Consider the following 24,606-nt stretch of genomic DNA (forward strand, 5'->3'; position numbering starts at 1 on the left):
AACAACACTTTAATGAGAGTTTTCTTCAGAAAAAAATGCAGCGTTGACACCGATTTTAATAGATATGTTTTTATACTTGATCTATTTTGTTGCATTTCTGGTTTTCTGATTTTCAAATCGTTGCAATTTTTTTCATTTAACTGAAGCAATATTTGAATAAGGGGAGCATCAAGGACTCTTCAGTGACCAAGTAAACATCCGATGCTACAGAGCTGACAGTCATTAGTCAGATCAGAGCTAAGTAAGACTGATACGGTAACTCCGGGCTACAAGGAGGCATGAGCTGCTGTAGCACAGTTACAGTTAAAGGGCTGCTAAACTGTTTATTTAATTTCATCACAACTAATGGATGTAAAAAAGTTAATAGGCCAGTTATCACACTGACCTGCTTTTATGGGAACCACAAGGGCTAAATACATTTAGAATATTACCATAGTGTCATGTTTTAATGGTTTAAAAGATTACAATTTTTCAGAATCAGAGCATGTCGACCTTAGAGGCGGCCTTAGACAATCACTGTTAATGTTATCATGTGTCGTGCTACAGGGGTGGGTCCCTGGCTGACCGGGAAAACTATCGAGGGTGCCTTTGGACCCTGGAATAGGGATGTTCAGATGGACCACTGTTGAACACATGTCGCTCATGGCTTCTCACTTTGCGGGGGAGTCTGCTCTCTCTGGAAGAGCAAACTCACCCCTTTCCTGAAGCGATGGTCCCTGACACTGTAGATGATCACGTTACAGCAGCTGTTTCCGGTTAGAATCCAGAAGGCAACAAAGGAGAAGTTGCACCAGGTGTATCCCACCACGTTTCCCAGCACAAACACAGCAATGGGGGAGAAGGATGCCGTGAAGGCGAAAGTCAAGATCCCGATCGTCTTAGCGGCCTTGATGTCGGAAAATGATGGTCTGTGAGCGCAACCTCCTGCTCCTGCGTCGCTCAGACTCCCCTCTGAGAGGAGTTTTCGTTTTTGAGAATACCGCCTGATGCTTGTGAAGGACAAAATGTTAACAGCTAATGTGCCTCCCAGAAGTACAAAATCGAACGTTGGGAATAATAACAAAATGTAGGCGTCTGGCGGCAGCTGGCCTTCAAATAGTAGCGGTGTGTAGTTACACATCCGGCTGCATTCGTTGTACTCCAGAGTAAAGTTGGTGCTGAAGATTAGAGGTGAAAGTGCCAGGAGGAAGCTAGAGGTCCAGGACAGCAGGATGAGAACTAACGTTCGCCTTCTGGTCACCAGGGTGTCCTTGTGGAGGGGCCGCAGGATTGCGATACTTCGCTCCATGGTCATGAGGAAAATAGTGCTAATAGATACAAAGGTGCATCCAGCAAACACCGGTCCGATCAGCATGCACGGCTGCCACGGAGTCCCTCGTGGAGCTTCGCTGGAAGTGGGCGACAGCATGAAGGTAGGTATACCCTGATACCAGTTTGGAGGTGTGCGGTTCACCATCAACGAAATCTCGGTGAAGATAGAGAAGGGTACAACCAGGACACCGACCATCATGTCTGCTGCGGCCAGAGACACTGTAAAGATAATAACATTTATGTTACTTTTTTTCAATTGGATCCAGGTAGTAGGGGGTTGATGAGGCCTCATGAAACAGCACCTGGTGTTTCATGCTGTGTCATGATACAGTGTCTTCATTTTGAAAGGCCTTCTCTGTATTTTAATAATTCACTCTGATCTACTTACTCAATTAAACATGGCATCATTTTTAAAAATGATAGTGTTATCTAGTGGCCTTTCAAAATGAAAACTCATCATGATACAGCATCGAATGATTGATGCTGTATCATCAGTCCACTATATCCAAGATAAAGACAGACCTATAGTGTCTAAATGTAAAGGTATGTAAAGAGTTTACGTGAGCCTGAAAAGAGTCATGCAGAAAGATTTGGTAAAAGCAGAGAAATATGTGACATATGCGCAGGACAATTAGCTCTTTGACATTTCTGTCATTGATTTTCATATGTTATATAAAAAAATGAACTTCCACTCTGACATCTTGAGCATGAAGACAGAAACGAGCATAGATGGCTGTACATACAGCTGAAGAACTGAGCGTGACGTGCTTTGTGATCAAAATCGTTTGACAACCTTTCATGCATGGGTGCGAGCGTGTTATTAAAGAAAAGACTCTTCTTAGTTTTGACTTTAAAAAAGCATTTGCTTTTTCAAGCTGTTATTGCAGGTATATGATGTTTTCGCTTCAGCTGTTTCTGCATCTTATATGAGCCACTAAATCTGTGATTCTCCAAAGATGTATTTCAATTCATGTTTATTTGTTGTTTCATAAGTAAGTCAGTAAGTCATTTTTTATGTTCTAACTGTAACCATCTGGTGGGAAATAGAAGGTTTTTTTTAAAGTCATTTACACTAAGGTGATTTTATGGAAATTCTGGACTTCACATCAAAACGTACACGACATGCAAAGATAAATGCCTACTTGTTATACTTAAAAGATTACATAGCAAACACATCTGTGTTCTCAGTAGGTGTAAGCTTTCAAAAACAACAGGCAAAATCAAGTAGGACAACATCTAATTCAGTTTTTTCAATATTATTATGATATTCTAAAAGGAAAATACAGTCAGGGTTGAACAGCCAGGGATGAATTTCAGGGCTGAAGGAAGAGTGAGTAGCAGCTACAATGAAAGTAGAGTTTGCGTTCAGTTGAAGATTCTCAGGTTCTCAAGTTTATCCGAAGGACGGATCATGTGACAGATTTAGATAGTAAAGAATGACATTAAGTGTTTATGTGTGAAGTGGAGGAGGCTGACTTGTGTCAACCCCATGTGGAAAACGCTAAAAGAAGAAGAAAGTTTAACCATATCAGCTATTTAGATCTCAGGGGTGATGGGCCACATCCTGCAGGATTGTTGTAAAAACGTCTGCTACATAAATTCCTAATCTCCATTGCGCTCAAGTTCAAAGCACTCCTAAAACTTTTACTACAAGTCCCTTAATGCTCAGTTAAAGCTCTGATTACAGTTAAAGGACAGTTTTATCTCTCACCTTTGAGGTATCCCTGCGGTGTCCTGGATTGTCTGGTCTGAACAAACACCGTTAGAGTGACCACATTTCCCACCACAATGGCAAAAGCCAGGATGGCCATGAAGGCCACCGCCAACATTCGGTTGAGCAACCCGCAGCAGCAGTCGGTACAGAGCGGCGCCAGTGACCACACATGTTCTCTCTGCGCCACCGACGACAGGTTGAAGGGAAAGTCCGAGTTCACCAGCGGAAGTGCTGAGCTCTGGGAGACGTTGGTGTTGGATGGAAGCGCAGTCATGACCCGGATCTGTTTCTCTGTGATCGTTGCTGAAGCTGCTCAAGACACCATGTCAGGGGATGTGACGCCTTCCTGCCGGATAAACACATTAGAAGGTAAGAAACTTGTCTTTTTTATGTCCCTATGTTGTGCTGTTAACAAACTTATATTCACAATCATACACATTTAGTGTGAATAGAAAAATAATCTCTCTGAGACAAATAGTTTGACTCACATGTGTAAGTTTTGTCCATGAGCGGATTATACTCAGCTCTTCAAAGATCAACTTTGTTGGTTGAGGAACCATCGTGCGGCAGAAAGTGCAGGTCTAGCATCAGAATGTCTCTCAGAGCTGACATCTACATGTACGGACAGCTAGTTCAATCATTTATGCCGTCCACCGAAGCAGACAAGAACACACACATCTGAGATAAATGGACACAATTCGACCAACCAGTACCCACAACAGCTACAGTAGTGATAGAATACAAATACATTGCCAGCCTAATGTGAATATATTTACACTACAACGATGTTGCTCCGTGTTTAATGACGTCTCCAGAGAATTCTATTTGGCCTCTCTATGCATTTATGAGGCAACGTAGAATTAATTTTCTTCTAATCCATTCCAAGTGTACATTGCAACCTTGAATACAGGAAGTCATGAACAGGTATTGGCGTAAAATAAGGTTATTTTTTTTATGCGATGGAGAAAAGAGCTGGCTCATCAGTCAGAGACTCAGGGCAGAACCGCAGCTCTTCTTTCTTGAAAGGAGTCAAGTCAGACAGCTCTGCCAACTGTACAAATGTCTCTTGGCTGCCTTTTTCACAAGGTTCTTGCCTCAAGTTCAACTTAAAAGAAGCCCCAGAGCAGACCCAGGTTGGCAAGGTATGGTAGACTCTCCATTCCCCTTATTGTTAAATAATAGATTTATCCTAATCCTGATGAACGTGTTGGTCCATGTAAAAACAAAAGTGTTATTGCCTGTCTTTGTTGTTTTGAGGGTTACTCACGTTGATATGTTGCACATTAACGTCCTCCTTTTAAAAACTATTCTGTTCTGTTTTCGTGTTAACAGCATCTTCGTCATCGGACCAGCTCCCTCTGAGACATCTGCTCCAAAATCTGTTAAGAAATCCTCATCGCACCGATGACCTCTCCTGTAGTCTTAAGACAAAACTTAACTTGTAAATGTTGATAGCCCACGACGGCTGTTAAATAAATCACATAATAAGTACTAATAGACATTTATTTCAGGCAATATACTGCAGGATTCTCATTAGGACTCTTCCTGGCTTGAATAAAGATGACAAGCGGAATCTACCTTATGGCAAGACCCCGGGCACAGAAAGACGAGCAGCTGACAGCAGCGGAGACACTCACGCAACCACACCCACACACACTTGCACACGCACACACACACACTTGTACACGCACACTTACGGTCACACACACACATGGACACACAGACAAGACCAGATAAGGTTCCTCTATAATACATTTTATTTTATTATAACTATATATATATATATTTATACAGCATATATATATATATATATATATATATATATATATATATATATATACACTCACACACATAATAACACATTTATCCTCATCACCTTAACAAGCGGTGGAACACCCTGACCCAACCTTGACCAGTCTTCACCTGCCATTTTAGTTATTTTGGTGGCACATTAGCACCGTCCCGTGGTATGCAAGAGTGAGACATGTCGAAAAACAAATAAAAAGCCATTAACTTTTGTGGCTTACAAGCACATGTTCCTTTTTTTTATTGTGCGCAGCAGGAAAGTTATTGTTATTAAGTGATAGTTATTGTTAAGACCGACTCAAATCCATTTTTGAAACCACCCCTACCACAAATCGAATAAATAAATAAATATAAGTACAGTTGAGTCACTAAAACTAATAATAAAAGACTGTGAGTCAACAGTGAAGGACACTGCGGATGATAACTTACTCCTTATTATTATTCATAATGTCTCTTAGCTGTAAGTCATTCTTGATGTGATATAAACGACCTTATTTAAAAGAGCTGACACCTCATGTACATCTGGGATCTCAGTGCTCCCTGTTATATTTCCTGTAGATGAAGCAAATGGCCTGTGACAGGGTTTTTGTCCCTGAGTGACGGCTCCGGCATATTGTAGGAAGACCGGGGGTGTTGGTCAGGGTTCAATGTCCTAGTCACCCAATCCACTAAAGGGTCATAGGCAGTCATAACGGACTGGCCAGCTCACCCCCCTGAGGCCTGAGAGCACCACACATAGAAATATGACTTCCTTTTTTTCCCACTTCTTTTATGTGTAATGCAACATAATATCATGCTGATTTACTCCCTTCACTTCCAGAGTAGCAAAGTCGTAGTTCATTTCTGGTGTGCTTTTGCATAAACTCACACACACAGTTACACACATTAACAGATCTCCACTCACCCCTTCAAATTCTTTGCATTTAAATCATGTATTAATGGGGTATTAATAAAGCTGTCTGCTACCATTGAAAAGTCCTTCACATTTGATATAAGCATTATGACGTGACTAGTTTTGAAGTAGAGTAGACCATTTATCGCTATTAAGATAACCACAAGGTTTCAATGCTCCACTGCATGTTATCCAGCTGCTGTTACTCTTATGGGTTAATATGTCTGTAGTGCTTGACTTTTAAAACCTGCACAGCCAAATACAAACAGAACAGAAAAATATACTTACAGTCATTGAGAGGACACTTGTGTAGAAGTGAAGGAGAGAAGATTTAGTGTTGTTCCAGTAAATCCAGATATTCCAGTGGTGGTACAGAAGCAGCATGGCATCGGAGCATAAATGAAGCACAATGCCTCTTGATTCAACCTCTCCTCCTCCTCCTCCTCCTCCTCCTCCTCCTCCTCCTCCTCCTCCTCCTCCTCCTCCTCCTCCTCCTCCTCCTCCTCTCTCTCTCTCTCTCTCTCCCAATCCTTTTTTCTGTGCAAAACTGCTCTCCCACTGAAAGGCTTTGCCCCTCAAGCTTCAAGGTAAAGCATTTTACACCCACGTTTCTGCTCCTTTTCAGATGCGTCCCTTAGAGCACACTCCCCACTCACCCCAATGTTCTCCTTTTCATATAATGTTGTCTCACATAAAGGCATCCTTTCATTTATAATAGATGTAAACAAACCCGAGTGTCATTTATGTTGGAGCCATTCTGCTTGCCACGGTAATTCAACTTGTGTAAGAAACGGAATATCATTAAATATTTTAAGTCATTTGCAATGGCTGTTTTCTTTTTACGTGACATAATGGCGTTGGTTGATTAAATTTTGCACAATGGAATAGTAGGAGGATGGCAGCAGATGGAATAAACTCATGAGAAGTGTGTATCGGGATGAAAGGAAGCTCCTCTGAAAGCAAAATAATAGACATTGGCAATACAAGTTTCTGATTATGGTATGGACATGATGGACTTTGCACTAGTCAAAGCGCTAATGTCTCTAATCCATACAACAAGGCAGTTCTCGCTATTAAAAAGTTTATTTTTCACTATAGCTCATCTGTCACAGATCAACCCTGACCGTGTTCTTCACCCATTCCATCCTGCCCGCACTCTCCTCTTTACCTGAATGACTCATCATAGATCCAATCATATACCCACGTTTTTTTTTACTTTTAATGTTCATTAAATGTTCATGTCCGCTGTTGTCAGGCTATTAATAAAAAATATATGAATAATGAAAGAACATTTATAAAAAATATATAATGTTTAGATTGTGTTTATAACCCTCGCCCACTTCTGTAATGTGTGCACTTATTTATTTTTCTTGTACTAATGTATTATATTTCTCATTCTATGTTTTTGTTTATTGTGTTTATTGTGTTTATTTTTTGTTTATGTATTTATTTAATTATTATTATTGTTTATTTTATTTGTATTATTGTTTTTGTAAATACTTTAATCATGTGTACTGAATGTCTAAATGTAATGTGTCTAATCCTTCACCCTTTTTGTGAACACAACATTTCCCAAACTTGGGAAGAATAAACATAGATCATGTCAAACCTCTTAATGTTGAAAAGAAGCTGCTCTAGTACGAGTGAGTATATGTTAAAAGCCAAAGCTGTAATTACATCCGATAAATAATGTTACTACATTTTTTTCTTTTTATGTTCTTATTACAATTTGAATCGCACCACATATCAGAATCAAATGAGAATCAGAAACCTCTACTGCCTGTGTTGTAAACACAACACAGATGTTTTTTGGTGTTTTTTTTTACACTTATTTTTGACTTAAAAATCAAATTCCTTTTACATAAACTACACTCTCAAGGTCCACTTATCTTTAAAATGACTTATTTTCATGGATGATTAGATGATTTTCCCCAAGGCAAGTGTTCTTTGAACACCATAATTTCAAATATATAAAACAATACTGGATATGTGTATGTTTGATGAATTTTAATGAAGAATTTAGCTGCCTTCAGTCTTCAAAGCAGGAAACATAACACCCATGAAATTGAATTTGAGCCTCAGATTCTATGTTCAAAAAGCTCTGTCATGCCGTCAAGGAAAACCTTTTGAGATGTGCCCCTATGTGTCGACTTTCATGCTAACTTCCTCTCAGCTTCAATGAAGGTTTGACTTTAAAATTAAGTTATGCATCTTTTTTGTAGAGTAACCTCAAATCTCTGGTGAGTTATTTATCGATATATTCATGTTTGTCATGCATCTCCACTGAACCCTGAGATGATATGGTGTCTTATCCGTCACGACCTTATCTCACATTCGCTTTGAAGAATCAAATGCTGCTTCTGAAGTCACACAAGAATCGTGTGGAAGGATCATCCTTCAGTGACTTAAAGGTCGGGATGAATTTCAATGTATACTCTTTTTTTCCAAGTTGAGTCTTATGATATCAGTTTCAGCTGCTACATCCAGGGACAGGACATTGAGATTGTCACGACTTACAAGTTCCTGGGTGTTCACCTCAACAACCGCCTGGACTGGGTGGATAACACTGCTGCTCTTTATAAAAAGGGGCGGAGTAGAATCTACCTGCTCCGGAGGTTGAGGTCGTTTGGTGTCCGGGGGCCACTCCTGAAGTCATTCTATGACTCAGTAGTGGCCTCTGCCATCTTCAACGGTGTGGTCTGCTGGGGGAGCAGCATGACAGCAAAGGATAGGGCTAAACTGGACAGCCTTATTAAGAAGGCCGGTTACGTCCTAGGGCGCCCCCTGGATCCTGTGGAGGAAGTGACTGGAGGGAGGATGCGGAGCAAGCTGGGCTCCATGAGGAGGAACTTGTCTCACCCTCTCCAGCACACACTGAGGGCATTGAGGAGCTCCATCAGTGATAGGATGCTCCATCCCCGGTGTGTGAGGGAGAGGTACCGCAGGTCTTTCCTCCCTGCTGCCATCAGACTCCACAACAAGAACACACCAAGATAACTATTTAACTGCACCTCTTGTTATTTATGTAAATATGATTGTGTATATATTATATAGCGCAGATTTATCTTTTATTCTATTTAGATTTTCTTTCTCGTTTTTATTTCTGGGTGTTTTTATTTCTCTTGCTGCTGTTAAACCGAATTTCCCCTCGCGGGACTAATAAAGGTTTTCTGATTCTGATTCTGATTCTGATGCATTTTGGGACCTACAGGATTTTGAGATGGTTGTTGTTGCCTCAAAGTTTGTTACACCCAGTTTTATATAACGTTGAGTAATATCGAGACACTTCTTTTATCAGTGAGCATCAAGTTTGAAAAAAACTTCGAAAGAAAGAACCTTGAAACATGTATTCGCTGATTTCCGTCTTATACGGCTCCTGTCTACGTTAACTATAATTTAACTTGGTATCCTTAACTGTCTTCTTTTCTGCCTTCCATATTTTGTATTCCAATCATTTTCTCAAGAAACATGATGGACATGATGTACCACTGGGTACTAAAAGCAATGCTTTATCGACAAAATGTGGGTTTCTCGGAATCAACGCTGCAATAATGTAAAAATGTCTTGCATTAAATTGTGTGTATTTGTTAACAAAATGAGAAATTTGCTTCTGTTCGCTCAGTTTCTGGTTTTCTCTTCATGTTATGTTTAAAATGTCTCCCGGTACTTTAAATGACCACACTGTCTCTGACCCACTATACTAAAAAGGCAAATGTGTTGATTTAAGTGTGTCTTAAATATCAGTATGTGTCTGTTTGTACAAAACTGTCTTTTCATTGAAATATTTACATTAGAAAATGTGCTTAAGCCCCGCCCACTGAAAACACTTTGTTTTTCTGGAGATTAAATCTTGTTTACCAAAACCACACCCACTATGCTGTGATTGGTAAAGTGTCAAGGTTTGTTACCACCAGTTTGTTTCATCAGTCCCGGAAGTCTCCACCTCCAAAGAACACGATCACTTCTCTCATGTCTCCTGCTCCTCAAATCACGCCTGTCGTCTGTGAAGCTGACAGCAATGCATTGTTGAGAATTTTCATCTATGAAATTAAATTGATCAAAGATAAAATCTCTCTCCCTTTGTGTGGAACCTCTGCTGTTACTGAGCCTGTCTATGGTCTTCCTTCAGTGCTGTACCACTGGGTGATATTTCGGCACTGGTGAACAAGATGAAACCCTCCTTGTGCTCGTCCGACGTCCTTACATGTAGGCTCCTTATTAAAGTATTTGATGTATTCGTCCCCTGGGTTACCAATATGGTTAACTTCTCTCTTTCCACAGGGGTTTTTCCCAATGCATTTAAACATGCAATTGTAGAACCTTTGCTCAAAAAGCAAGGCTTAGACCCGACTGACCTCAGTAATTTCAGAACTATTTCTAAGGTCCCTTTCTTGTCAAAGATCTTGGAGAAGGTGGTGTTTGAGCAGCTGTCTTTGTTCCTGGATCAGAGCGACATCCATGAGAAGTTTCAGTCTGGCTTCCGTAAACATCACTCTACGGAGACAGCCTTACTGAAAGTGTCCAGTGACATCATGATGTCAGCTGACTCGGGTCAATACACTGTTCTGGTTCTCTTGGATCTGTCCTCAGCCTTAGACATAGTTGATCACCAGATCCTGCTGAGAAGACTGAGGGATGAAGTGGGACTGTCTGGGTCTGTGTTACAGTGGTTCCCGTCATACATTTCTAGGCACAGTTTCAGTGTATCTGCCAATCAAATGAGGTCTGAATCAGCAGATCTGTTGTGTGGAGTCCCTCAAGGTTCTGTTCTGGGTCGTTTATGGTTTTTGCTGTACTTGATTCCCCTCGGTAAAACAATTCAGAGATTCTCTGATGTTTCTTACAACATATTTGCTGATGACATCCAGCTCTACTGCTCTTTTGATCCAACTGAGCCCCAGAGGCTGAACAGCTTAGTCAATTGTTTGCTGGAAATCAAACAATGGCTGAGTGAAAACACTCTACAGCTAAATGTGGACAAAACTGAAACTCTGGTTATTGCTCCTGATGATAAGGTTCCATGGTTGAGTCAGTTCTTGGGTGACTTAGGTCAGTCTGTCAAACTGAGCCTGAGAAACCTGGGTGTTGTATTGGACAAAGACTCTAGTTCAACACTGTAGAAAACTGACCAGAAACTGTTTACTTCAACTGAGAAAAATCTCTAAACTTGGGAAAATGTTGTCACAACATGATCTGGAGCTCTGAGGTCTGTGGATCAGAATCTACTGATGGTTCCTGAACACGGTTCAGGACCAGAGGAGATAAATCCTTCCAGGCTGTTGCTCCTAAGCTTTGAACGATCTTCCTCTCCCTCTGTGTTTGATGGATCTACTGACTCCTTCAAGAAACATTTTATTTGTGCAGGCTTTTCCTTGATTCTCTGAGACTCAGTGTTGTCTTGACCTTTTAAGCATCTATTTTTTTGGTATTGTATTGATTGTTTAAGCGCTTTGTGACCCTGGTCTAGAAAAGCACTATACAAATATTACTTACTTACTTAATAAACAAAGCTGGGCATGATTAAAGCTGGCTGGAGGGGGAGTGAAGACAATTATTACACCATAATGGACATCACTCTTGTGAGTTCTCATTTGCCAAGTTTTCATACAGGTAAGAACTTTATAGAACCTCAAAACATCATCATAATGAGGGACTTTCTGAATCCTGGAAATGCGTAGATGCAAACCAATATAAACACTGTCACAAAAAAAAAATGTTGATGCATTGTGTGAAAATAATCTTTTCCCACTTCACTAAAATTAATAATCCTATTTTTTTTTTTTTACATAAACATGATTCTATGTTCTAGTCTATATCTGTGCGCTCAGAAGTGACACAGCTTCACCGACAGATGACGCATGTGCACGACCTTTTCAATTGGTCACTTGGGGTGGTTCCAACTACAGCAGCCGATAGTCCAATGTTTGACGAAATAGAAAAAACATTCACCGAGGAATTCTTCAGGGGGAAACACTTCAGATTGTGTTCGGAGTAAACAACAACAAAACGTGAGTCAAGCCGACAAATCATTAACAGCCAGGAAACATTCCTGCTATAAAAGGTACAGGCTTGACCTTTGATCTGTATACTTTATAGACTGTGTGAAGTATCATTCCCTGACTGTGAAGGGAAATCTGCCTCTACAACGTGTTCTCTTTTGGCATCAACATGGGGGGTGGGGAGGAGGGACTCTGATGTGGCTTATGAAATATGGATGTCTCTGTCGAAACTCATTGCTCTCCACCACTCTCCGAGAGAACACTTCTAGTTGCAGCACACCCGCCGAGCGAGCCGCTTATCAGCATGTCTCTTGATTCTGTGTGAGTGCTCTTTGGCCAAGTATCTTCTCACATGTGTCATCACAGCGTTCACATTTGCATAATACTTTCCCAATGACTATCAGACTCACATATGGGTTTGCTGAATTATTTATGAACTCACTTCAACAGGTTTGAGTGTGTATCGCTATAACTTGCTCATTAACGGTAAAACAGTCTTCACCTTTGTCCTTGTTTTCTTTTGCTGTGAATTCATGAAGTAAATACTTGAAAAAAAGGTTTGAGTGTACAGTTAAGAGGTGTGAAGCCGCTTCTAACATGTGCACAGTGCTGGTGTTAACTGGGGCGTGATTCTAGGTTTCCACGAGCAGTTGAGCCTGGGCCTCAACTTCAGCATGTTTTGTCACAATAAAAACAGGAAGGAAGTATGAAAGCGTAATTTCTTTGTGGTGCACTGTAACATATTGCATGAGAAAGTAACTTATTAAGACACAAAACTATAACCAACAATGGTATTTAATGGAATCAATCTGCTAATTTGGTTTCAATTGAATCTTAAATGAATATTGTGTATATGTATAGGTATATGTGTAATTAAAAACATTCAGTATTTGCCATGTCCGCTTTTGTTTGGTATTATAATTGTTTTAAATATTATTATTATCACCACATCGTCACAGTTCTACACACAAAGAGAGAACTTTTATGTTGCTAAATCTTAAACCCTTATTTCACTGTTGGCACAAACTGTAAAGGGGTACATTTTACATTTATTTTATTTTAATTTGAATAATATGGGCGTGGCTAAACGCAGCTGTAGCCACACCCAAATAGGTGCGGTTTAATCTGCGAACCATAATTCAGACCGACTAAACTCTTTTTCGGAGTCATGCTACCGGTACTCAGGAAGAATATGTTTCAAAGATTGTTGGAGCTGTGAATTGGTTTCAGTTTTTATTTGATTATACCATTTTTTTTTTGTTTAGCCCACGGGACATTATAATGCCGTAACCAAATGATACAGTATGAAGTTTAATTTGAAAGTCATAAAAAGAAAAAAACAAGCTTTAAATTACATCAAAGGACATTCAGCAAAAGGGAGCTAAGGAAGAGAGATGCATTTAAAGAGATTCGAAGAGATCACTATTGAAAATAAAGGACTTTAGCAATAAGAAGTTCTAATATCTAAAATTTAAAGAATGTTTTCAAACTCATTATGTCATAATAAAAAAATAAAGCAGTCATTCAGGAAGAAAGCTGACTATAAAGTTGCATGTAAAGCTTTGGTCGAAACAAGAGGAACCTAAATTAGATTCTCCTCCCAAATAAATTCCAAACTGTAACCCTCCATCTGGCTCTTCATGACAGTGTCAAAATGTTCATTCTGCTCCTCTGTGAAAAGGTTCTTCCAGTCGCCCACTTTTCCTGCAACAACAAACATTTCCACCTTAACATGGTTTATATGAATTCAGTGTTACTGAATAGTACATTTACAATTAATATTGTTTGCTGGACTCTCTCAGCACCAATATGTTTTGGAACGAGAATGAATGAACTTGACAAAAAACAATTAATTCCACATGTTTGGAACAATCTGATCTTGATCTTTTTAGTATATATTTTTTGAGTATTCTTTTGTTTGTTTAAGCGCTTTGTGACCCTGGTCTGGAAAAGCGCTCTATAAATTTAAACGACTTACTTACAATGCACAAGTAATTCAAAGGTCAAACATTTCATTACTTTTGTTTATAAACTGACAATAAAAACTACAGGCTGACCTCTTCTCATGAAGCAGCCTTTCGTATGGTCCATTATGTCATCATCAATAAGAGTGTAGTTGGTCATCTTGTTGTCCTTCATGCTGCTGAAGCGGACGTGCCTCACGCAGTTGTTCACCTCCTCGTCCAGCAGGGGTCGCTCGAGGAACGAGCTTATCTTTTTAATTGACCCGGGAAGATCCTGACAAAAAAGATTCGTATAGATATGAAGGGTCAACATGAGGTAAAGTATAGAGCATTATTCTACAGCAACTTTAAACTCAGGTTTGGTCACACAACATAATTCAGCTCTTTACTGCGGACAGGTCTTCATAGGTGATGTGAAGCAGGTTCTTCATTGTTGCCACTTGACTGGTCCATCCTTTAACGTGTTCGAACCATGATCCAAAGTGCACTGAGGAAGTATATAGCATGAGTATATCAGTTCCAATGGTTACTGAATGGTGGAATTTAGCATTTCAAATGTATTTTATTGAACTGTTGATCTTTTTGATTTTTTTTTTTTCAATAAAAGTATATCTATACATTTTTAGTAAATGTAATATTTTCCATATCTTTTTTACACATAGAGTTTGCCATTCTACTTACAATAATTACAAAAAATCTGTTCTAAATTTGATATTTTTTTTGCCTTTTAAATTAAATACAAGAATTTTAGTAATTCTACTTTGCCAAACTTCACGTCATGTGATCGTCTGCGCCTTGCATGATTGGCTGCAAGTTCGATCAAGCAGGTTGGTGGTCTTTTGGTGTATGTTACCAACCTTTAATTTAATTTAAAAGGCTTTTATTTTATTTATTTTTTTATCCTTAATTTAGAAAATTATTTTAAAATTATTGGAACTACAAAAAACAAACTCGATGTGAACAAAAAGAAAATGAAAAAAACATTTAGAAAATATATGAATTTAATTGTTTAAAAATAAAAACCACAAGGTTTTAAGCTTGGAAAAGAACATAAAAAAACAATTCATGGTTTACACGTTTGAAGTGTTGACTTCGATATTGTGATGGCACTGATATAATAATAATAATAAACATCAGAGCTAACAGAAATGACAGGGAAGACTGGAAAAGGAAAGGCAATTTTGAACAGGTGAGTTTTGAGGAGTGATTTGAAAGTTTGATACACTTCAATAAATAAAGCATCTCTTTTAAAATCATGTAATTTTGGTGACTCACATGTGCCGTCCAGAAACTTTGTCAAGAACTCTTGAAATGAGTGCATCTCAGGGAGGAACCTGGCAACCTGATGAAAGTGGTAAAAGGAAGTTGCCACGTCTTTGGGGTTTCTGCTCACGTAGATGACCTAGAGTGAGACAAGCCAAGATGAAAAACAGTCGCTTTATCGAGGCAGGAAATGTAGCAGACTTTAGCTTTGGAGCCCTGCAGGGTGGGGCCCAGGAGACGATGCGGCAAGTGAGACGTAACAACTCGAGGTTTCAAAATGGAGGATTCCAAAACTGCGGCACAGTAATGTTGCTCCAGCCACGGAGCGCGGGCCCAGTTTGGGACCGTCTGTGAATCGTGTGGGTCTCCTCTGTTTGAAATAAGAGTCACAATCTGCTGCATCCAGGTGGTGCCTATAAAGAGAGAGTTCAAAGTAAATTAATAATGAAAACAAATTTAATTTATATTGTTCAATATTCTAAATACATTTTCAACCTTCCTGTCTCTATGATTCCTTCACAGAGACACTGGAATATATAGGAGGATCTGACAAGCTAGGAAGCAGTCGCTTTAAACTTTATGATTACTGAAAATACCTTTTTATTTAGTTATTTTTCTCACTGAAACCAATCAGGTATAAAATACATTTCTATTAAACTATAACTGAAGATTCATGCGCTAATGAGCAGCAACAACCAAGATGTCTTGCAATTCCGTTCAAGCATATTTCAATAAAATCATGTTTTGCACATCCTCACCTGACTTCGGATAGGTGACGATCACAATATCTGAGTCCTCAAAAGGGAACTTCAGAGCGAGCTCCAGAGAGGTTTGGGTGTGCAGGTGTCCAGGAAAAGAGATCCCTTGAAAGGTCTCTGTGACGTCCAATCTAGCCATGTCTGAGTTAGTGAAGAAGTTTGTCTTGTGAAGCTCCGTCTCTGTACAAGAGGAGAAGCTGAATTGCAAAAGAGGAAACACCTATGAAGCTAAATGGGTCAGCAAACCGCAATATGTATATAGGAAATACCATTACTGCGATGACGCGCTGTGTCAGTAAACAGGAAAGACAAGTAATAAGAGATGTTAAGTGTTATCTGGGCTACATGCTTTCCTGTCATTTCTTTATGCATCTAAGCTGCAGTCTCTACTAAAGTGTTTGCCCTGTTTATTAAAACCAATTTATAGTAACCAAAAAAACTAAATATAATGAATACTTCTACTACTTATTGTGCAGGACAGGAGAATTAAGTGTGGATTGTTGAATATCCGATCCCTGTCCTAAGCTGCACTTATTAATGAACTCATATCAGATAAAACCATTGACTTGTCCTGCTTAACTTAAACTTGTCTGTCTATAGATGATTATGTATCTTTAAATGAATCAACACCACCTAGCCATATTAACCTAAATGCTGCTTGACACTGGTCGAGGAGGTGGGGTCGCAAATCATCCACTCATGTCTGTCAACCTCTACTAGACCACAATTTGATTTAAACTCTTTTGAAAGTATCGTTCTTAGCATATTTAATACAACCTTGAGATCAGGTAAGTGAGTAGGTAAGTCATTTATATTTATAGAGCGTTTTTCTAGACCAGGGTCACAAAGCGCTTAAACAATCAAACGAAAACTCAATAAAATATATACTAAAATGATCAAGATAACACAGAGAACAACACAGGAGTCTCAGAAAATCAGGGGAAAAGCCTGCACAAATAAAAATGTCTTAAGATGTTTCTTGAAGGAGTCAGTAGATCCATCAAGCGCAAAGAGAGAGGAAGATCGTTCTTAAGCTTAGGAGCAACAGTCTGGAAGGATTTCTCTCCTCTGGTCCTGAACCGTGTGCGAGGAACCATCAGTAGATTCTGATCCACAGACCTCAGAACCCGAGCTGGGGTGTAAGGCTGGATCAGATAATTGATGTAAGGAGGAGCCTGACCATGAATAGATCTGAAACTAAGAACCAGAATTTAAATTAATAAAATAATTTATCCTGAAAAAAACTTGCAGCCAGTGAAGAGTTTTAAGGATCGGAGAAATGTGAGTTCTTCTACTAGAGCGAGTCAGAATTCCTGCGTCAGAGTTCTGTATCAACTTCAGGCGAGACAGCTCCTTCTTGTTAAGATATTTAAACAGACTATTACAATAGTCCAGGCGTGAAGACACAAACACATGGTTTACAAGCTCCAGATCATGTTGTGACAACATTTTCCTAAATTTAGAGATTTTTCTCAGTTGAAGGAAACAGTTTCTGGTCAGTTTTCTGCAGTGTTGAACTAGAGACATGTCTTTGTTAAATACAACACCCAGGTTTCTCAGGCTCAGTTTGACAGACTGACCTAAGTCACCCAAGAACTGACTCAACCCTTGAACCTTATCATCAGGAGCAATTACCAGAGTTTCAGGTTTAATAACCAGAAGGTCAGTCACTTCTTTTTGCTGTACTCTATCCGTCTGTCATCCTGAATTCTTGTCTCAGTTCCCTGAGTTTTTGACCAGCCTTCTGCTTAAATCTGATATAGCGATAATCAGGATCAAACTCAGAAAAAACTTTTTGCAAGGTTTGTAAACACAGATCTCGGTTTTGACTGACCATCAATGAATAACTTTTGATTTTATCTTGATCGAGCACTACAGGGCAGGAGCACTCTTAACCCTTTTGTTACCTCAGGGTCAAGGTGACTCATAGACCCCAAAACAAATGTGTTTGTGGTATCCCCTTGAATTGCCTCTCTGTCAAGATGAACGACCTTCGCCACTGCATATGTATTTCTAGAAGCCAGTTGTCTGTCTGAATATGTCATAGTCAAATTTAAGGAATCAATTCTTTCAGTTCTCAGTACAATTCCTAGTTTCAGTGTATCAGACTCACAATTCACACGCTTAACATAATTGCACCATTAACTCAAAAGACTGTCAACAGAAGTTCTCCTCCCTGTTATACTCAGGGAAACATAAGTTAAAACAGGATTCTCGACAAATTAAATTATCGTTAAATTATTTTATGCCTGGTAAGATACAGGGCAGCATTCAGACAGCCAGAGCCAGCCATTACTCATCAATTATAGAAGAAAAAAAAAATAACCGCAGACTCTTATTCAGCACTGTAGCCAGGCTCAGCAGCAGTGATTTCATGAACTTCTTTAACTAATAAAAATATTGTTTTAATATGTATTATGACTTTGTTTTTACAGAACCTCATACATAAATACATGTCCTCAGTGTATTGTTCACTTCTAGTAAGAATTTTCTGGAAATGATTTTTGTGACATCTCCATTTTGGGGTCCAGCCAAAGTTCACATCTGCTCTGTGAAAAAATATTCAGTCAGACACTCCCTGGACATGATAGATGTGATTTACAATGTGTGTTAGAAATATTCCATTTTTCTTCCATTGGTCATCCACAGAGGGAAGAACAGTTTATTATCGACGGACATAGACACTTTCTGTAGGTTCATAGTAGTGTTGTTTCAAAGCATATCTTTTCTTGTTTAAATATATTTATTGAGAACGTCGGGATGTTATAAAAGCTTTAGTGAAGCAGTCAAAGGTGCAGCAATAAAGATGAACAACAGGCTGTCGAAGCTACTATGTTGTTTATGGGTGACGACAGAGGAGGGGCTGGGACTAGAGATGAATATGACTCTTAGAATTGTGACTGAGGACTGTTCTTAGTTACCAAAGACTGAAGATTCAAAATGTTGAGCTGCTGGCTTCTTCTCCTGTCGTGTTTGTCGGTCACAGTGGCCGAGGACCAGTTCTTGACCCGGGCAAGGAATCTGATGTCGAGGACGCCCCTCATTGACGGGTCAGTGTTACTGCGGGCTGATGACTTTTTTTCTGATCTACTTAAAATATCTGTATTTCCAGTCACAACGACCTTCCATGGCAGCTTCGAAAACAATTCAACAACCAGCTCAACAAAGTGGACCTTAACACACTTTCAACAACACACACCAACATACCAAAGATCAAGGAGGGACGTCTGGGAGCTCAGGTTTGTTCCAATTTATTTTATGAATGTTACTGCCTCAGTAATAATGGAAAAAATAGTTTAGGAAATCCATTATTTACTATTTATTTCTAAAGAAATGTGTAGCATTCAGGTTTCTTTTAGCTGGTGTGGTGCAACTGAGCACATTTGTTGGTCTTCCTTCGCTCCTTATGATAAAAAATGAACCCCAAATAGACTTTTAACTAAAATATAACCATTTCCTGACACTGTTTCTTACTTGATAAACACGCTCGACTCCAGATGACACACTCCAATCTCATATTCTCACTTCCCCTCAGTCATCTCACTGTAGGTTTTGGCTAATTTTGCGTAATGATATTGTTTTTTCCTTTTTAATCATGTTTTAATTGCACAGATTGACCAGGAGTCACTGTACTAGTCTGGTAGTGTTACTACAAAGCTGCTACTGTCAAGACACTTTAATGAGCGCACAGCTGCGTTCAGATGCTGTTGGAATTCTTCTAGATAAGATAAAACTTTAAACAGTTGACAATAATATTTAAACACACAAAATCATTGTGTCTCTATCATCTGGAGACACAAGGAGAAGGATGTGACTTTCTACTGAAAAACACACATTAGTAAAACAAGTAAACACTTAAGCAATCTAAATTAACTATATTTAAACTAGATTAAGAAACAATCTTCAGAAGGACGTGGTTGTTTTAAGAAGCTAATGGCTACACACATGCATTCTCTGCTGTTGTTTCACTAAATATTGTTTCTTTATGTCCACCTTCAGTTCTGGTCGGCCTACGTTCCGTGTGAAACTCAGTACAAAGATGCTGTCAGACAAACACTGGAGCAGATCGATGTGGTCCACAGAATGTGTCAGAAATACCCCGAAGCCTTCATGTTTGCCTCCAGCAGTGAGGGTGAGTGAATGACTTTATGTTTGAATACAGATTATCTTGATGAGATGAGAGAAAGCTTCACTGTGTTCACAAACATCTTCACATGAATTACACACATCCAGATTCATGGATAAATAAATATATATTAATATGTATTTATATTTAACACACTCTTTAAATCCTAAATATTAGGTCAAAATGTTTTACTAGAAAAAACTGCAATCATCAAAAAAAAAGTTATCTTATTTATTCCATTATTATTACCTAATAGACTCAATAATATTGTGTTTCCATTTAGTCAAAAATTGGTAATTTATTTTGTTTTCTATTTATTTTGTATTCTTTTTAGAATATTTTAAATTCTGATTCTCAATTTGTATTTTTCTCACAATATTAAAAGCACTATAGTCACTTCTACTTTATTAGAAAATATTTTTTTATTAAACAATAATTATTTTAGCATAGTAAATATCTTGTAATATACGTTTCAGTGTTGTTTTAATTTGTCTTTTACGTTGCGTCTCTTCTCAATTCTCAACATTGTAACTTGTTGAAGACAACTTTTCTGCATAATTTTCACTGAAGTGGGGGGTGAGGGGGATTTAGCTTCTGTTTCTTTTGTGCAGACATCCAAACGGCCTTCTCTCAAAACAAGACCGCCTCACTGATCGGGGTGGAGGGGGGTCACTCCATCGACAGCAGTCTGGGGACCCTGAGAGTCATGTACCAGCTCGGGGTTCGCTACCTGACACTGACACACTCCTGCAACACACCGTGGTAAATCATGAGACTCTAATGTTGTCAAATAAACTCACAGCATAGATCGAAGACTTTATTGTAGCTGGGGAAGCTTTCTTTGTGTTTTTCTCAGTAGAAGTCACACACAATCTCAAATGACACTCGATATTTTGAACATTGTGGTGAATAAATGAAGAAAACTCATACATACTAAGAGAGTATTGATGTTGTTCAAAGTGGAACAGTGAAGCATACAAGACTGTCACTATAGTAAGAGAGTAAGAGAGTAAGTGAGTGAGTGAGTGAGTGAGTGAGTGAGTGAGTGAGTGAGTGAGTGAGTGAGTGAGTGAGTGAGTGAGTGAGTGAGTTAGTGAGTGAGTGTTATTTGTATAACAAAAATATACTTTGAGATATTTCTCAGTTAGCACTGAAACATTACCTTAAATCTTAACATCATCAGTATAAATCATTTTCTTTGACAGGGCTGATAACTGGCGTGTCGATACTGGATCAGAGCCGTCGCAACACGACGGACTATCACCTTTTGGCAAGGTCAGTCAACAAGAGGAAAGTCTCTCACTGTTGATACATTTTATTATTGAGACATGAGGAAAGAATTGTCTCTTTTTTTTTAGCTGAATCATTGAGCATTTGCAGGAATGATGCATCATAAAAACGAGGGACTGACTTCATAAAACCTTCATCAAACATTCACACCAAGACGGAAGTGCTGATGGTGCAAAAACAGACATTGAGAGAACATAGTAAACCAAACAAATGAGACACTGGAAATATTCTGTTGGATTGTGTTGCACTTTTCTTATTTCTGCATGAACACAAGGAGCAAATGTACATTCTAGTATTTAAATATCAACACTGTCTTCATTATTAACGGCTTTTAAAAATTCCTGAACTAAAAAAATTGACTGAGAAATAGCAAACTATACATAAGCTTGAATAGTTTCATCATGTGTCTGAATGAGTACAAAAGCTCAAGGGCACGTGGAAAGTTCAAGGTCAGGAGTCTAATTCAGGCTTTAATTTCTGCTTCAAACACATTTGTGCGACTTTTCAATCTTCTCTGATCTACTCATGGCAGCAACTGATCGCCGAAATGAACCGTCTGGGGATGCTGATCGACATCGCCCATGTGACCGTCAAAGTCATGAACCAGGTTCTGGACCTGTCAGCAGCTCCGGTCATCTTCAGCCACTCCTCCGCCTACGGTGTTTGCCCGCACAAGAGGAACGTTCCCGATGACGTCCTCCGGAGAGTGGTGGGTGTTTGTGCTTTGAATGAAGCTGTAAAGGTTAAAGAGAGAGCTCCTGGTCAAACATAACTCAGATGAAGACTCTGATAAAAAGGTGTTTTATGACACCACAGGGTACAAAGTTCTATCATGTCAGCTGGAAATTACCCAAAATAAAACTATAAAATATAATTAAAGGGAAACTACTGATTGCTAACAACCATATTGGACCAATTTAAAAGACAACAGAGGTCAAAGTCAACATTGTATATGTTTTAAACATTTACAATGAAGGTAGTTTAAACTAGAGTTAAAGTAAATCTATTCTGTATTTACTGCTACCACATAAACCATTTACATAACATATACTGTATGTTTGCAAAATGAACGTGCAAAAGTGTTGCAGTTACATCAGATTATATAGTAAAATATTTTATAATAATTTCACCATTACAAAACACAAAATAAAAAAAGGAAAGTTTTTAGTCTATTGTGATAGCAAAACAAGTATTTCTGTATTCTATTTAGTGAGTTTTATTGTCTCTCTAGAAAGAAAAGGCGGGGATAGTGATGATCAACTTCTACAACGATTATGTGACCTGCAGCAAAAGCGCCAAACTCTCAGATGTGGCTGGTAAGCTTCAATCAAAAGTCAAACGTTTGATCTTTCTTTATACTTTCTTGAGTGTTTTCCTCCTAAAGATCACTTTGACTACATTAAGAAAGTGGGCGGGGCTGAAATCATCGGCTTTGGAGGAGACTATGACGGCGTAACCAGGTGCTTTTTCTCTCTAAATACGAAAAAATGGGCCAACATGCTAATTTATGTTGGCTTTTTTATCTGAAGGTTTCTTTTAAAATGCAGTCGCTACAGCTGTTGCTAATGTGTTGATGAGTTGACCAAATCCAAATGAAGGCCATGACGAGTTTCTTGGGTTCCTCAGACTACCTGAGGGTCTGGAAGATGTCTCCAAAGTTCCAAACCTAGTGGCGGAGCTGCTCAGAAGGAACTGGACTGATGCAGAGGTGGAAGCTGCTCTGGGGAAGAATCTGCTGCGTGTGTTGAAGAAGGCGGAGGATGTAAGTCAACATGTGTGTTTCGGTGACATCACGACAAACAAACACACTCGTGTCCCTGTCAGGTCCGTGATGGTGCCAAAACCAAGAGTCCAGATGATGTTCCGATCCCATACGAGGAGGTGGTGAACCCCTGCAGGACCAGCTATGGTTACCCCAATGATGCTGCTGTTCCTGTAGTCAGCAGACTGAGCCTCCTGCTCACTCTCGCTGCATGTCTTCATCTGTTTTGAAGCTCCCTATCAGTTTTAAACAAATATAACCATCTGTAAAGTCGTTAAACATCAATTAATAATGGTCCAATGCATTTGTAAGGTTATTAAAAATACTCTTAAACAGCTCATTTGTGTTTAAATGAAGGATCATGTCACACATAAGAGATTCACTTGTGAGAAGTTACGCATGGTGTGATGACTCCATATCACGACATCTACTGGATCAATGAACATGTGGGTGGAAGGTAGAAATGACTGTTGATCTTAAAGCTCTCACAATATCACATGTGTACCGTGCTCAAGACTGTTTGACCATCATTTTTAAACACGTGAAACATGCAGCAGAAAACAATAGATGATAAAGAACCTCACAGTGATCACAAGCTTGTGATGGGATGAAGAAAATAGAAGACACAGTAACTGAATTGTTACATTGTCTTGAGGAAACGAAGAGTTAATCCAAGGACGTGCTATTCCGAGAAGACAGTCGGTAAAACCAGGTGAAGGATTTTCTCCTGGGAATATTTAATAATGAAAGAATAACAAAATGTCTAAAAAAAACAAGATTTTAAAATGAATTAACAACAAACATGAGTTTAAGTCGTCTGCTTGTAAACATATCAGAAGAATCATCAGAGCAAATGCATGTGATCCTTAAAATGTTAGAAGTTGCACCACGTCTACATTAGATTTGATAGACTTTCCTAATCATGACCTGAAAAGAATGTCCCCGGACTGGAGGGACGGAAGGAGGTAACACACCTGCCGGTCCTTTTATCAGCTCGAGATCACAAACATTCCTGCTGCATACCGTGTTGATAAGACACTTTGTGTCCATGGTGGAATTTGGTGTTGATGAAATGTGCCAGCATGTGAGTTAAGGGATTCTAAAAAAAAAAAAAAAAAAGAAAAAAAAAGCATAATTTTAAGAAGAATTAAGCAAAGTTTTTTTTTATTCATCAGACTGATACTTCAGGTCTGTAATATATCAGGTTGGAATACATAGATGGAACTCTTGACTTCTCGTATTTTAGAGTTTTACAATATATAATAAACAAGAGATGTTTTGCATTCTATTAAATATCATATAACATTTGTGTACGATCGAGGTATTTTTTCAAATATCGATGTGTTAAAATATCGAATCGAATATTTCAATCAGAAGTAAAACCATGTTGACCTTCAAAATAATTTCTGTATGTACTATAAAGAATTTTTGATGACACAATACTTATTTCTACAGTCGAATATGCCATGATAAAACAATATATAAAGTTTTTTATGCTGACCCACGTCCAAAATGAATGAGTCATTCCGGTGATGCTGCACAGGTTCCAGTATCCTTCACTCATTCTGCTCGGTTACACCTGCCGTCTTCCTCATTAAATCTTCTTGTGTCCGGGTGAGAAGGAGAGAAAAAAAATTAAGGATTTTTATGAGCTTTGTTCTGATTGTTCACTGGAGTTCATAAGGTGACTGGTCTTTGTAGACCAGATGAAGATAATCCTT

General features: G+C 38.8%; 3 protein-coding genes across 4 annotated transcripts; 1 reads left to right on the forward strand and 2 right to left on the reverse strand.

Moving 5' to 3' along the window:
* Positions 1-639: 639 nt before the first annotated feature.
* LOC148077795 (trace amine-associated receptor 9) lies at positions 640-3,299 on the reverse strand. The gene is made up of 2 exons (XM_087794556.1): positions 3,023-3,299; positions 640-1,530 (listed from the first exon to the last, which is right to left on the reverse strand). The coding sequence occupies exons 1-2, from the start codon at positions 3,297-3,299 to the stop codon at positions 641-643; spliced, it is 1,167 nt and encodes a 388-aa protein (XP_087650682.1). The 3' UTR covers position 640.
* Positions 3,300-11,713: 8,414 nt separating this feature from the next.
* dpep1 (dipeptidase 1) lies at positions 11,714-23,221 on the forward strand. 2 transcript variants are annotated; one of them, XM_087794559.1, is made up of 11 exons: positions 11,714-11,731; positions 18,694-18,757; positions 18,820-18,946; positions 19,707-19,839; positions 20,445-20,595; positions 21,039-21,108; positions 21,656-21,832; positions 22,355-22,439; positions 22,508-22,583; positions 22,750-22,885; positions 22,948-23,221. In XM_087794559.1, exons 2-11 carry the CDS (start codon positions 18,732-18,734, stop codon positions 23,113-23,115), a joined length of 1,149 nt encoding a protein of 382 aa, XP_087650685.1. In that variant the 5' UTR covers positions 11,714-11,731; positions 18,694-18,731; the 3' UTR covers positions 23,116-23,221. The 2 variants fall into 2 exon arrangements, with proteins under 2 accessions (XP_087650685.1, XP_087650684.1); XM_087794558.1 differs by lacking the exon at positions 11,714-11,731 and having other exon boundaries at positions 18,606-18,757.
* Positions 12,943-15,952, reverse strand: sult5a1 (sulfotransferase family 5A, member 1). Its single transcript, XM_087794560.1, has 6 exons — positions 15,708-15,952; positions 15,151-15,362; positions 14,962-15,088; positions 14,076-14,173; positions 13,780-13,960; positions 12,943-13,426 (listed from the first exon to the last, which is right to left on the reverse strand). The coding sequence occupies exons 1-6, from the start codon at positions 15,844-15,846 to the stop codon at positions 13,305-13,307; spliced, it is 879 nt and encodes a 292-aa protein (XP_087650686.1). The 5' UTR covers positions 15,847-15,952; the 3' UTR covers positions 12,943-13,304.
* Positions 23,222-24,606: the final 1,385 nt, after the last annotated feature.

This window comes from Callionymus lyra, chromosome 6, assembly GCF_982586985.1.
Source record: "Callionymus lyra chromosome 6, fCalLyr1.hap1.1, whole genome shotgun sequence".
Taxonomy (NCBI): Eukaryota; Metazoa; Chordata; class Actinopteri; order Syngnathiformes; family Callionymidae; genus Callionymus; species Callionymus lyra.